Source organism: Sus scrofa, chromosome 8 (genome assembly GCF_000003025.6).
Source record: "Sus scrofa isolate TJ Tabasco breed Duroc chromosome 8, Sscrofa11.1, whole genome shotgun sequence".
Lineage (NCBI taxonomy): Eukaryota > Metazoa > Chordata > Mammalia > Artiodactyla > Suidae > Sus > Sus scrofa.
In genome coordinates this window covers 137,715,652-137,729,551 of record NC_010450.4, presented here as the reverse complement: position 1 = coordinate 137,729,551, position 13,900 = coordinate 137,715,652, and the positions used below count along the sequence as shown (strand labels likewise).

General features: G+C 48.9%; 1 protein-coding gene across 1 annotated transcript in view; it reads right to left on the bottom strand.

Moving 5' to 3' along the window:
• The window catches only part of ANTXR2 (anthrax toxin receptor 2), a 149,488-nt gene extending 148,785 nt beyond the window's left edge, over positions 1-703 (bottom strand). Inside the window, exon 1 of the mRNA XM_003129371.6 lies at positions 135-703. Coding sequence (XP_003129419.3) covers positions 135-286 — 152 coding nt within the window. The 5' untranslated portion in view covers positions 287-703. The remainder of the gene's footprint in view (positions 1-134) is intronic.

Sequence of the window (13,900 nt, the reverse complement as noted above, 5' to 3'; positions counted from 1 at the left end):
CATCCGAACGCGCTCGCCTCTCGCACAGCAACAGCCCCAGGGCACGGGGCACCCCTCCCCGGGTCGCGCACACACACCTCAACTTCGCCAGCCACGGCTCCCCACCCAGTGCCACGCTCCCCAGAAGCACTCACTTGTCCAGGACGAAGTAGAGATCAAAAGCTCCACTGCAGGACGGCTGCTCCTGGGCGCTCACCAGCGCCCCAGGACCGCTGAGAGCCAGCAGCCACAGCCCCGGGACCAGCCAGCTCCCGGGACGGCGGGCTGGGAACGGCCCCGCCACCATCCTGCGGCCGGGGGCCTGCAGCTCCCTCGGGCTCCGAGCCCCCTCGGCGCGACCCCGGCGGGACGCTAGGGTGGCAGGAGGGACCGGGACGCACCCCGGGGTGGGGGGGCTGTGGGCAGCGGGGGCGCCGGCGCCTGGGTCCGCGGGACCCACTCCCGGCCCGAGGAGGAGGGAGGGAGGGACGGAGGGAGGGAGGTCCTAGGAGGACAAAGGGAGGCTCGCCGCCGCGGCCGCCGCCGGAACTCTCGACGAGCCCCGGGGCAGAGCGAGCGGTCCGCCCGCGATTCCCGAGCGCTGCTGCCCACGCTCAGGGCCCACGGCGGCGGCTCCCCGGGCGAGCTGCTCCCGGCCCGCGGGCCAGCCTCCAGCGGCCGCCGGGAGCGCGGACTCCGGGGGCCGCGCGCGGCGGGACGGGGGCCCGGGGCCCGCTGCGTCCGCGTGGCCGTCCTCCGGCGGGCGGCCCGGCTGCCTTCGGCGCCCCCGCCTCTCTTGCCGTCCTCCGCTCTGGCGGCGCGCAGCCGGGCGGGCCCCGGCAGAGGAGGAGGCCGAGCGGCCCCGGGGCTGCTGGCTCCGGAGAAGCCGCCCACACCAGGCCGGCAGCGGCAGCGGCAGCCGGCCGGTCCCCGCGGGGGCCCGAGCCCAGGCCCGCGAGCCGCACACGCACACTCGTGGGTTCGTGCAGAGTTAAGACGACGAACGCTCGCCGGCTTTCGGGAAGCGGAAAAGTCGCTTCGGAAAACAAACGTCCTCTGCAAAGTGCACGGCCCCTGGCGCCGCCGGCCCGGCCTGCTGCAGCAGCTGCGCGGAGCCCTGGGCGCCGTCGGAGACTGAACTCCGAGCTGTCCCGACCGAGGTGACGGCCCTCGCTCTGCCCCACCCCTCCCTAAGGGAGGCAGCTTCCTCTTTTTTTCTTTTTCTTTTTCAAGTGTATAAACCTACTTTGTAGTTTCATCTCAACGAGCCTAGAAAAGGGGGGGCGGGGGGGAACGGGGTGAGGGTGGTGATGCTTCAGGAGAAAGGAAAAGTTGTAGCACAAACTATTTCACCCCACTGTCATTCACCTCAAGCGCCAGATAGTAAGCACGTCATCTTGGAGCCAGCTCGGCCACCCTTGCCAAACTTGTGACTTCAAACTTGCATCCGAATTCTCCGCTTGCTCCCTGCCCCCTCCTTCCCGCCCCTCCCCCATCCCACCTCCGCCTGGGACTTCGGCCTCCCCCCTTGTGGAAACCGGCTTTCAGAACCTAAGGATCTCCGTGGTACACACACCACGGACTAACAGTAACATGAAGTGTCGCCTCCTCTTTCTCCTTGGAATTAAATCAGTGCTTTATGATAAAAAAGTTCATATCGTGCTTAAGCCCATATGGTCTTAGCAACTGAATCGGTTGTCATGTGTACTTAACTTTTCACTCCCGTTATTTCTGACACAGCACCAGACTCACAAGCTCTTTGAGGGCAGAAACCTGTCACTTTAACAAAGGTGTACTGAGTACCTACTTCGTGCTAGGCAATGTGCTAGGACCTAGAGTTTGAGCACGGCGAGCCCTGGTTTCCATGAAGCTTGTAGTCTGGTTGAGGAGGAAAAACAGACAAAAACATATGAGTAAATGTTCGTATTAGAAGGGAGTTTTCAATTCAGAGGTTTAAAATATGCTGATATGGTAGAGGACAACTGACCGGAGAGCCCACACAAGGAAGACAGCCCCTCCGAGAGTTAGAAGAGGACACATTCCCAGCTACTGCATCTTTCCACGTGCGTTATGGAAAGATAACACATCCAAGAACCACAAAGAAAAACAACGTGGTTAAGTTTTGTAAGAAAGAGGAAGGAAGAGAGGTAGGCAGAGGCTAGATTAGGTCCTTTGTAAACTCGGATAAAGAATTCAGATACTTTATATTGTATGACTAGAGCCCATTAAAAGAATTTAACCCCAGTGGTGGGGAAAGGCATAAATTGGTATTATCTGTGTTTTTCAAAAATCTTTCTGGCTGATACAATGAATTTGGAGGCAACGAGAATGAAAAGAGGAAGACCAGCGAGACAGCTGCAATATCAGGGCACAATAAAATGGTACCTTGGGAGTTCCCATTTTGGCTCAGCAGGTTAAAGGATCTGGTGTTGCCCTGAACTGTGGTGTAGGTTGTAGACACGGCTCGGATCCCGCGTCGCTATGGCTGTGGGGTAGGCCAGCAGCTACAGCTCTGATTTGACCCCTAGCCTGGGGACCTCCATATGCCACGGATGCAGCCCTAAAAAGACAAAAGACCAAAAAAAAAAAAAAAAAAGGTACCTTGGACCATCCTCCTATAGTGGCTAAACCAAGAGACACGAATGGATGGCAGCTTCCATAAATACCGATGGATCCCCACTTAGAAATGTCTGCTACTTAGAGGAGGAAATGGATCCACCACTTCTTTTCTGATAAGGTAAGAGGGTACTGATGGGGCCAGGGGCTGAGTGAGTGGAGGATGACAAACGCCTTTGCTGGAAAGAACTGCACATCCTCCATTGTTTCTACAACAAAATAAACCAGGAAGTCCAATGAGAGGAATGGCTGTTACGAGCATTCTGATTCTGCCCTCCTTGTCCCATCTTAAGGTCCAGAAACTCTGATTCCTCTATGGCCATCAGGCCTCCAGGGCAGTGCCACCTCTCATTTCAAATTTGGTCCCCACTATGGATACATTAATCTCTTGGACTTCCCAGAGCAACACCGAGACAGGCTGGCATTTTCAGGAAACTTGTATTAACAGCGTGTTAAAGTCCCCCCCTCCAAGGTTTTTATTATTTACTACTGGTTAAAACAGCTCTCCATTTTCAACTTTAGTTTTAAAGACAGAATCCAAAATAGCATATCCCTTTAGCAATACCGTAGCGGTACACGACTGAACAAAATCAGGGGGGCGGGATCTGAAATCTGCTAAAAAGTAATGACAAGTGGCTTCAAGTTAGGAGGGACAGAAGGTAAGGAAATAGAGACACGTTGCTAACCATGAACTCTGTCCTCATGATGAGGCATTTTAAACTCATATGTACTGGCTTCCTTTCCCCCAAGCTTCTTGACTCACTTCCTGCTCAACTTCTGGGCCCCCACGAACTAGTCTGAGTCTATCCTGTGCGAGGCCCAAATGAAAGCAAAATACCTTGGGCCTAAAACTGGTTCTTGCTCAAAATCCCTAGGCCCTCCTCGACTTCTCTCATTCAGTTCTTTCCTGACCAGTCAGCAGGTGGTGACTGACAGACGACCGTATATTACCTTTCTTTTGTTTGTTTGAGTAATTAATTCAGCCCAGTTCTGAACTTTTATCATTTCACTCATTTGCTCAAATAAGTTCTTCGGTAAAGCAGGGACGTGGCCGCACCTGGCCCAGACCAATGATTCATCAAATCACTTGCATCTACCAAAAATCAGTGGGACGATCATTCATTACAGAGGCAACCAACAGTCCTGATCTGTCCCAGACTAAGGGGAGTCCAGGGACATGGGACTCCTGGTGCTGAAACCGAGGCAGCCTCGAGGAGGCTCTTGGTTGCTCTATGTCCAGCAATAGTGAGGAAGGTGAAAGGAAGGGCAGACCTGGGGATCTCAACAAGCCATGAAAAAGGAGCAGACACAACAGCAGCACTTCTCCCTCCGCCTCAGGTGGGAGGACTCTCGGGTATTATGTCAGCTGGACACCAGCCAGGTAGGGCTTCAATGTGATTTCTGTTCCGAGACAAAAAAGCTGGAACAACAGTTGACTTTCTCTTTTAAATCAAGAGCAGGATAGGGAATGTAGATTTTTATGCAGAGGGAGCAGTTAGACAATTATTTAAACAAATATAAAATATTTCTATTGGCGTTCCCATTGTGGCTCAGGTGGTTAAGAACTGGACTAGTATCCATGAGGATGCAGGTTCGATCCCCTGGCCTTACTCACTGGGTTAAGGATCCGATGTTGCCGCAAGCTCTGGCATAAGTCACAGACGTGGCCAGGATCCGGTGTTGCCCTGGCTGTGGCATAGCTCAGCAGCGGCCCTCCATATGCGTAGGTACGGGCCTAAAAAGAAAAAACATCTTTTATCAAATCGTCTGCATTTCTGCTGAAGTATCTTACTTCATAATCCACAGAAGCCCCTACTCATTGAAAGTTATTCAAACCAAACTTCTTGTTCAACATTAGAACTTACCACCTTATTACATAAAATATGCTAATAAATCCCTATTTTAAACTCAGTTTAATGCAGTTAGAATAGCTTGACCTTGACACCTAATGACTGAAAGTTTCTACTAGACTCTCTATCCTTGGCCATCTCTTGTACCCACAGAGCTTCTCTGGTCTTCATGCTAAATTTTATGTAATTATTTATTTCCTGATTTTTATTTAGAAAATATTTATTGATACCTACTATGTATCTGGTAATATTCTCAGCATAAAACTTATACCCTCTGCTGTCAGGAGTTCATCGTTCCAATATTCTATCATTAATTTATTTCTATCTCCCCCCAGCCCCAACAAAGAGAGGAGACAAATAAGCAACAATAAACACATGAAAATAAAAATAAATGTATTCTTTATGTGTAAAAACTCATATAATCTATATAATTTACAAGTAGATAACTTTGTGTGACATCCACAATGACAAACATGACTCTCTTGCAAGTAAAGCACCACACTGGAAGTGATTCATGTTCGCATTAGGTGTGGAGTGATTCATTATATGATAACTACCATGATTCAGCAGGAGGAAGTAAATCTACCTATAGATGACAAAGCTCATATATAAACTTGTACCAGTGTAGTCATTAAAGAACTAGATTCCCCAACGTCTGAACGCGTTCCCGAGAGTAAACAAAATGCTTTTGGAAGATTCAGTTACTTCGATTTAATATCTCAATGTATGACCACAGGGGATGTCAACCAATGACGGAAAATAATTACCAACATCCGCATTTGGGATAGGGTGTGTTTTAAATCCATTTCCCAGAAACAGACCTGGGACTCTGGGGTTTTCCTGCAGGAGGTGCTGGGTCATGCTCTTAGGACCAAGGGAAGCAGAAATGGCCAGAGGGAGAGTGGAACCCTGACACAATTGCAAAGGAAGCTTCAGCCAACCCTGGTGGTAGTTCTGGGGCTGGACTGGCCTTTCTTAGTTGTCCTGAATTGAATGAGCCAGTGGGCCAGGGTTTGGGGTCTCCTCCATGGAGCAATCATTCAACGTGGGCTGCCCCTTTAGAGAACGCATGGCCTTGGGTAGGGCAGCTTCCTCTGGCTTAGGGCAATAACAAGGAGGAACTCAGTGATGAGCTGGCAGCTCTCCAGCACTCCTGGCTGTGGGCAATGCATGCCTCAGTCCTGGAGGAGGAAGCTAGATGCAACCACCGCATCCAGAACATCCACGAGAAGCTAGCCACCTGGCAGCTCGTTTGATGGAAGTCTTACATGCCATGTCAGACCTACACAAACCAGTGCAGGCTCAGATGGGCATCCTGGAATGATGAAGTCCTGTGAAGGCATCCCGTCCTCTCACGCCCTCCAAAGTAGACCTGGGCAAGTTTCTCAATTCCTAGTGAAATTGTTCCAATAATATTCCATCTTCCCTTCTTCCCACACACCTCAATGTGATCCATTTTCCTGAAGTGCAAAACCAATCACACCTGTCATCTACCTAACAACTGCCAGTGAGACATCATCTCCTCCGTGAGACCTAAGCCCCTCGGCGACATCACAATTCGCTCGATACCCTCCCTCTAACAAGCTGAGCCCCTCATGGACTCCGTGGTCCAGAGAAACCAAGGATAGTTGTGGTGCTCCCCCCAGGCACACAATTACACCTTTGGGACTGACGTCACCTTGTAGCCCCGTTTCCCTGACGCCAAGTTCTTCCTCTTCCCTTCCACTCTGTTACTGACCAATTCAGGCCAAAAGCCTGAGCTGGGGCCAAGCAAACGGTGTTTTGGGGGAAGGGAGCCATAGCAACGCAGGGCGGAGGGTCAGGCTGGCATGGAACACCGAGCCAGAAGGGCGAGGGAGAGATCCACACGGGCGGGCAGGGGCCAGCGGAGGAGTCAAAGACCAGGCGGGGGAGGCGGGGGAGTGAGTGAGTGTGTGTGTGCAGAGGGGGCACAGCCCAACGTGAAGTTTCTGAGCCTTAAGTGAGGGGAGGACGGCCACTGCGGAGTAGTTGGAACCTACACAGAGACTTTCACGCAGGGAGGCGGCCCCAGCGCAGGGGGTCAGAGCAGGAACAGGGAGGAAGAGAGTCTTGAAGCTGGAGGAGAAGCTGTCCAGAGTGTTGGAGCCTGCGGCGGGGGGGTGGGGTGGGGGGAAGACAAGGCATCACAGGGCCGCGCGTAAGAGCCCGAGCCGTGTGAAAAGGAATTCTGCACAGGGGAGCCAGCCTGGCGCGCGGCGGAGCCCAAGCAGGGCAGGAAAGGCACCTGGCCTGGGTTACTGAAACCCAAGGAACACTTCGGGGGTCTGCCCTGGGGTCACCCCCACAGGGTACCAGAGCCCAGAGGGGTTCTAGAAAATGCCCAGCCAGGGTGGCAGCCAAGTACAGGGTGTCAGGGTGGGGGCGGCAGGTGGACACGAAGGCCTCCCCTCCTGCAGGACGAGGGCCCCGGGGAGGTTAAGGCGATGAGAAGGCCGTTACGGACAGGGGAGAAATGCATTAAGTAACATAGATGACTCACTACCAGAGAAGGAGGTTTACAAATAAAGAAACGCGAAAGAAGTTATTCTTCTCCCAGGCCCCTGATGCGTCTTGACACAACCTGACTCGAAAGCCAGTTTTCCAGTTCTAGTCCTTTTGCCATTTGTGAGCGGGCGACTGCGGGCAGTAGAAGACAACGGAGACCAAAGTTGCCTGAAAGGCGGACCCTGAATGGACTCACTCAACACCGATCCACCTCCCGCGGCGTGTCCTTCCGCATATGCTAGAAAGAGCTTCAAGCGGACACGTCCTCAACTCCCGCATGGGCTCTCCGCCTAGTTTCGAATCCACCCACACGGGCTCACGCCAGACGTGAAATCCGGGTTCCATGCGGAGACAGGCAGGTGCGTCGCGTCCCGTGGCTGCGCAGGTGCTCGGGGCAGCCTCTGGGCTCCTTACGTTCTCCTCCTCCCGCATCTCACAGAGCAGGCAGCTCCCTCACCGCCGGCGCTGGAGCGTGTCTGGGGGGAGCTGGGCCTTCGCGATCCTTCTTCAGCAATCCAGATGACTCCGAGAGCTGTTTACACTGCTACGTAAACCCCCTCCATTCAGAGCAGCTGGACCAGATTCTGCTTTCAAAGACAATGACAAGCTCTGACCACCCATAATCACTGTGAACCTGACATTAGTGACTTTGCAGTATTTACTTACAATCATGATCAAAGGTTACAAATTGAAGAAAAGAAATATAAGAAATTGAGGGGGGGTTGTTTGTTTGTTTGTCTTTTTAGGGCTGCACCCGTGGCATATGGAGGTTCCCAGGCTTGGGGTCAAATCGGAACTGTAGCCACAGGCCTACACCACAGCCACAGCAATGCCAGATCTGACCCGCCTCTGCGACCTACACCACACCTCACGGCAACGCGGCTCCTTAACCCACTGAGCGAGGCCAGGGATCAAACCTGCATCCACATGGATGCTCGTCAGATTCGTCCTGCTGAGCCATGGCAGGAACTCCTGAAACTGAATTTTTAAACTATCCATTGTACTCGTGTTATTACTCCTCTCCTTCATAAACTCAGATATACTGAAGGGAAAAGGGAAATTAGATTTTTTTTAAAGAAGATCTTTCAAAAGTGGTTTACAATTCTCAAAATTTTACACACACACACACAAATTTCTCTATAATCCAATCAAAACTTTTTAAAATCTCCTACCCTTATATCACCCCTCCCACCCTCCCTCTCCCCGCTGGTAACCGCAACCTTGTTCTCTTGAATCTGTGACTCTGCTTTTTGTTTTATTCGCTAGAGAGCTGTATTTTTTTTTTTTTTTGTCTTTTTTTTTTTGCTATTTCTTTGGGCTGCTCCTGCGGCATATGGAGGTTCCCAGGCTAGGGGTCTAATCACAGCTGTAGCTGCCAGCCTACGCCAGAGCCACAGCAACGCAGGATCCAAGCTGCGTCTGCAACCTACACCACAGCTCACGGCAACGCCGGATCGTTAACCCACTGAGCAAGGGCAGGGACCGAACCCGCAACCTCATGGTTCCTAGTCGGATTCGTTAACCACTGCGCCACGACGGGAACTCCCTGTATTTTTTTAGATTCCACATATAAACAATATCATACAGTATTTGTCTTTCTCTGTCTTAGTTCACTTAGCATAGGATTGAAAATTGTCAAGCACTACAGGATTTAAAGAATCTTTCATTCAATAAAAAAGCAACCTGCATAGTAAGCAAATTGATAGGTTTTTACATAGTGAAAAAAATTTCTTTTCTCTTTTTACTGTCACACTTGCTGCATATGGACACTCCCAGGCTGGGGTCAAACTGGAGCTGCATCTGCAATCTACACCACAGTCACCGCCACGCAGAATCCTTAACCCACTGAGCAGGGCCAGGGATAGAACCTGCATCCTCATAGAGACTGCACAGGATTTCCAAAACGAAAATTTTAGTGAAAAAAAGACCCAAACTACCTCTTTGAGGACTCGTAAGGCAAGGACAAATCTTTTTAGACTTCCTAAGAACATGGAAGAAGGATTTCTTTTTCTTTTTTGCTTTTTAGGGCCACATGTGTGGCATATGGAAGGTTCCAGGCTATGGTGGAACTGGAGCTGCTGCTGCGCCTACGCCACAGCTCATAGCGATACCAGATCCTTAACCCACTGAGTGAGCCCGGGGTCGAACTCACGTCCTCACTGATAACTAGTCGGGTTCGTTACGACTGAGTGGCAACCCGAACTCCCCGGGAGCAGGGATTTTAAGTAACAAAACTCAAAGAATGGAAGTTGTTGTATATAGAAACAGACAACTCATAAGGGAGACGAAACAAGTTAAAGCAAAGAAGTTTCCCCCAAAGAAACGAGTAAGAGAGACCAGACTATCCTGTGGACGACAGTCAAAGGACTCCAAGGACGACGTCTCCGGCCCATCCATTCAGTGGAGGGAACTCAAGTTTGGCCGTCCTTGTTCCCGCGCCCGAAACCCACAGCGAAGAAGGGGTCCCATCCCCACATCTCCACCGTTTTCAAAAAGAAAAAAAAAAAAAACTCTCTTCTAAGCTAAGCACTATATTTAAAGACTGTAGGCAATATGAAAAAGAAACTTTTTTTCCCTCTTTCAAACGTGTTTATATAACATTTTAAACAGCCACATTGTTTCTGCTCCAAGATATTTAAACTTTGGTATAAACTATTTTTTTAAGATAAAAAAAGTTTTAAATGTAATTTTTCTATTTGGAGCGCCTACCATAAGTACTACAATTAAAAAGATTTTTCATATTTTGGAGTCCTTGCGTTTCTCATGGAAACCGCTTGATTAGTGCATATCCAACTTCATTTTAACAGCACATATGGCACATAGATTATCTATCCCAGTTTTCTTGGGAAGTTCTTTGAAAGGAGCAGTAGGAAAGTTGTCAATCCCCAAATGGCCAATGGGTTTCATATGGAGCAAATTTGGCAAAAATACCCACTTGAGTTCACCAACGCGAGGCCATTAGTGCCTGGGGATATTTTTTAAAGTTTAGTAAACCAGAGGTTTGCGTTTGAACCTGATCTTTAGGCAGAGTTAACACTTGCTCATCAACTAAAGGGAGTCTCAATTTGAAGAAATTCATTTTTACAATTTTTTGAAGTCTATTTATCAAACAAATATTTAACGCCTCCTCTCTGCAAAGCACTGATCTAAGCTCTCGGGAAGACAGAGTGTATTAAGAGATACTCCGGTGAGATAGTCTAGTTATTGAAATGAGATCATTAAACGACCAGGATACCAAGTTTAAAATGACATGATGGGGGGGTAACAGGAAACACAGAGTGAGAAATTACTCATAGCTGGAAAGATCAGGCTCCGTAGAGGACAGAGCGTTTAATCTGCTTTTCGAGAGGTGGGTAGTGCTTTTAAGATTAGCACAGGTAAGGGAAGAAAAATCTGCAGGAAGCGAAGGCACAACCAGCTTCCATCCGAAGGTGGGGGTGCTGAAAAGACGGCATCAGGAATTAGGTCGGGCGGAAGAGCAAGCGTGTGTATTTTTGAGGTACGACCTTCTTTACTTGTTTCATAGGCTCAGTATTGCGTTTTCATCATGTCTTCTATTGTCCTTTCTCCAGAAAGCTGTCATCCTGCTCTTCACAAGGAGTAGGACTCCATGACGCCCTGAAGTGAACAGTAAGGAACCTCCGTGGGGAAGGTGCTGGCGGAAGAGCAGGTGTCCCTGAGCCCCACTCCCGCCTGCCCGCCAGGGGACAGACGCAGGGAGGAGCGGGTGTGCAGAGGCCGCGAGAGTCACAGGAGAGAAACCTCCTGTCCCTGGAGCCCTGAGAGCATGAAGGGCGAGGGAGACGGTAAAGCTCCCCAGGCTGAGGACGGCCCGAACTGTGGGTCTTGGGTCCATGCTGCCCACCATGGGTTTTTGCAAATAAAGTGTTATTGAACACAGCCTTGCCCGTTTGCTTTCACAGCAGCTACTTTTGTGCTTCCGTCGCAGAGCTGAGCAACCGAGACAGAGACGGCTCACAAGCCTACGTTAGGGCCCTCGAGCCTAAAGTATTTACCATCCAGCCTTTAATGAAAAAGTTTGCCAACCTTTGCATTGATGAAAACTTTCAGCACAGGAACACTTTCGTGGAACAAAGTAGAGGCAGTAACACATTTAAACACCACAGGAGTTCAAACAGAGCTTTGCTTTTAGAAGGATGACCAGGGTGCTGCTGCGGCAAGAAAGGGGAGACTGAGGAGCTGAGAACACTTAAAACTATAATCCAAATAGATACGATTTGGTATTCCTTTAATTTCCTGTTTCTCTTGTGTTCAGCAGAATACCAAAGCTTATGTTGATTCAAAACTGTAAAGAAGTTAACGGTCAAATCAGAAGAATGACGCCTTTTTTTGTCTTTTTTTTGGGGGGGGGTTGCGCCCGAGGCATATGGAGGTTCCCAGCCTAGGGGTCTAATCGGAGCTGCAGCCGCCAGCCTAAGCCACAGCCACAGCAACACGGGATCCGAGCCGCGTCTGTGACCTACACCACAACTCACAGCAACACTGGATCCTTAATCCACTGAGCAAGGCCAGGGATCGAACCTGCATCCTCATGGATACTAGTCAGATTCGTTTCTGCCGAGCCTATGACAGGAACTCTAAGAATGACAATTTTAAGACTGAGACGGTAAAGGATTTCTATGCCTCGGAAAAATACGTGTAGTTGGGAAGTAAGTTCTGCCTGGGAAAAGGTGGGAGACTGGGCAGCTGTGCACAGACTGTGGGTGAGCGGGCTCGGAGGAAACAGTCCGTGGGAAATCCCATTACTGGTGTAGAGTCTCAGAGGCCTTGATGATAGACAGCAAGCCCGCCTTTTCTAAATCGCAGTCTTCAATTCCACCCACAGAGTTTACCCCAGGGAAGAAGTAAATGTGGTTATAGTAGCAGAGCCCAACCTGAACGAGGGAAAGACAAGAGGAAACATCATGCTACAGAGTCTCAGAGAAACTCGCAAGAGACTGTGACGGCACTGACGGAGGGAACGAGAGTCTAATCTGGAAGGTCCACGTTCCAATTTCAAACTCCCAGAAAAGAAGGTCTTGTATGGACCCAGCTTGGATCCAGCGTCCACTCCTGACTGAAACTCAGGTTCAGAGGCAGGAACATGCAACCGACACGCGGCAGACAGGGCGCCCTCCACCCTCTGGGGTGAGGACATTGCCTGGAGATGGCGCACTAGGGAGACACCCTAAAAGGGGTCCTCCACTAGAGGGTAGCCCCTCTTCTATAAAGGGAGTCATCAAGGGAGCAAGGTCCACTTTACAAAAATTCTACTTAGAGCCAAAGTCTTTGGGACACTTTAGTTTCATGGAGTACAAAACCCGTATTGTTTACACTGACCATACGCCCATCTCTTTTCTGTCCAAAAGATTTTTCTCACATGAAGCTCAATTAGACAAAGAAAAGACTGAAAATGACTTCTATAAAATTAATTTTTAAACAATTATAGTGAACATTTTGATTGATAATCTAACCAGCGATTAAAGAGAAAGAAAATGCAGTGCATGGTTCAACCAACAAGCTTCTGTTTTTGAAACTCTGACCTTGACAAATTTGCATTTTAAAGACATTCTTTAATGATTCCCCTTCTGTGGCACAAATGCTGAATATAAACCAAGGGAGCATGAGTAGGCGCAAACATCAGTATGTAAAGGATATTGCAGATAAATGCATTGCACCTTGAGGTGATTAGTTTAAAACTCATTGAATTTCAAGTCTTTGAATTAATGCCTTTTTTGTTCATACATGATATAGTACAAGAAGAATCATGTGGCAGTCAAAAAAATAAGCTAACAAAGTTGATATCTTCACCATTCATCATATCCTTGACACTTCTAACAAAATGGTTTTCCACCCTGAATTGACAGTCAAAACAGAAGGACTTCACATAGAATTTTAAACTGCATTCGTGTTAGATGGTATCAAAACACAACAGCAAACTCATGAGATCAAACAAATAATTTCTCTTTTCCCTGATGCAGACTTAAGAAGTATATCATCCCTTTTAACTAGCAATTTTTCTTACAAGAGACTCTTGTAAGAGGTAAAGTGCATTGACATTCTTCATACATTACTAGAGCCTGGGATTGAAACTGAAAGCAAGTTCTATAGGGAAACAAGGAAAAAAATGTTTCGAAGTCTCCTTGCTGTGGCTTACTGAGAAAGTTAATAGTGCAGACTAAAAATGTGTAGATCGGTATAAAACTAATTTCTGGGAGTTCCCATCATGACTCAGTGGTTATGAACCCAACTAGCATCAATGAGGACGCAGGTTCAATCCCTGGCCACACTCAGTGGGTTAAGAATCCAGATTTGGCGTTGCCTTGACCTGCGTTGTAGGTCGCAGACACAGGCAGGGATCTGGGGTGGCCGTGGCTGTGGTGGAGGCTGCCAGCTGTAGATCCGATTTGACCCATCGCCTAAGAACTTCCATATGCCATGGGTGAGGCCCTAAAAAGCAAAAAACAAACAAGTTTCTGAAGAAATATGGCAAAATGTTTTCAGTCAGGCTTTTACTAAAAGTGATGAGCCCTTCCACTTCCAGAGAATGGGGTGGATAAACCTTGTGACTGTGCCTGTGTTATGGGCTCTCTCTACTAAAAAGACCCTCACTAGCAAAATACATATTCAATATTTTTATCCTAATGATTCATGAGAAAGATGCGGATTTGGAGGGGGTATTTACCCTTTCCAGAGAGATGTCCACCCACCTCTTTCTAATTTATTTAACTATTGCGAACTTGCAGACTTATTGATCCCATATTTATATGCAGATATCTTTCTGAAACATTTGTCTGTGAGCACACATATGGAGATTAATCACCTTGCCTGTATGAACCTTCAAACCAGCCTCAAGTAATGGGTCTTCCTTTCTCACCTGTGCCTTTGATGTTGGCATGCTCAAGATTAAACATTCATTTCATCCAACC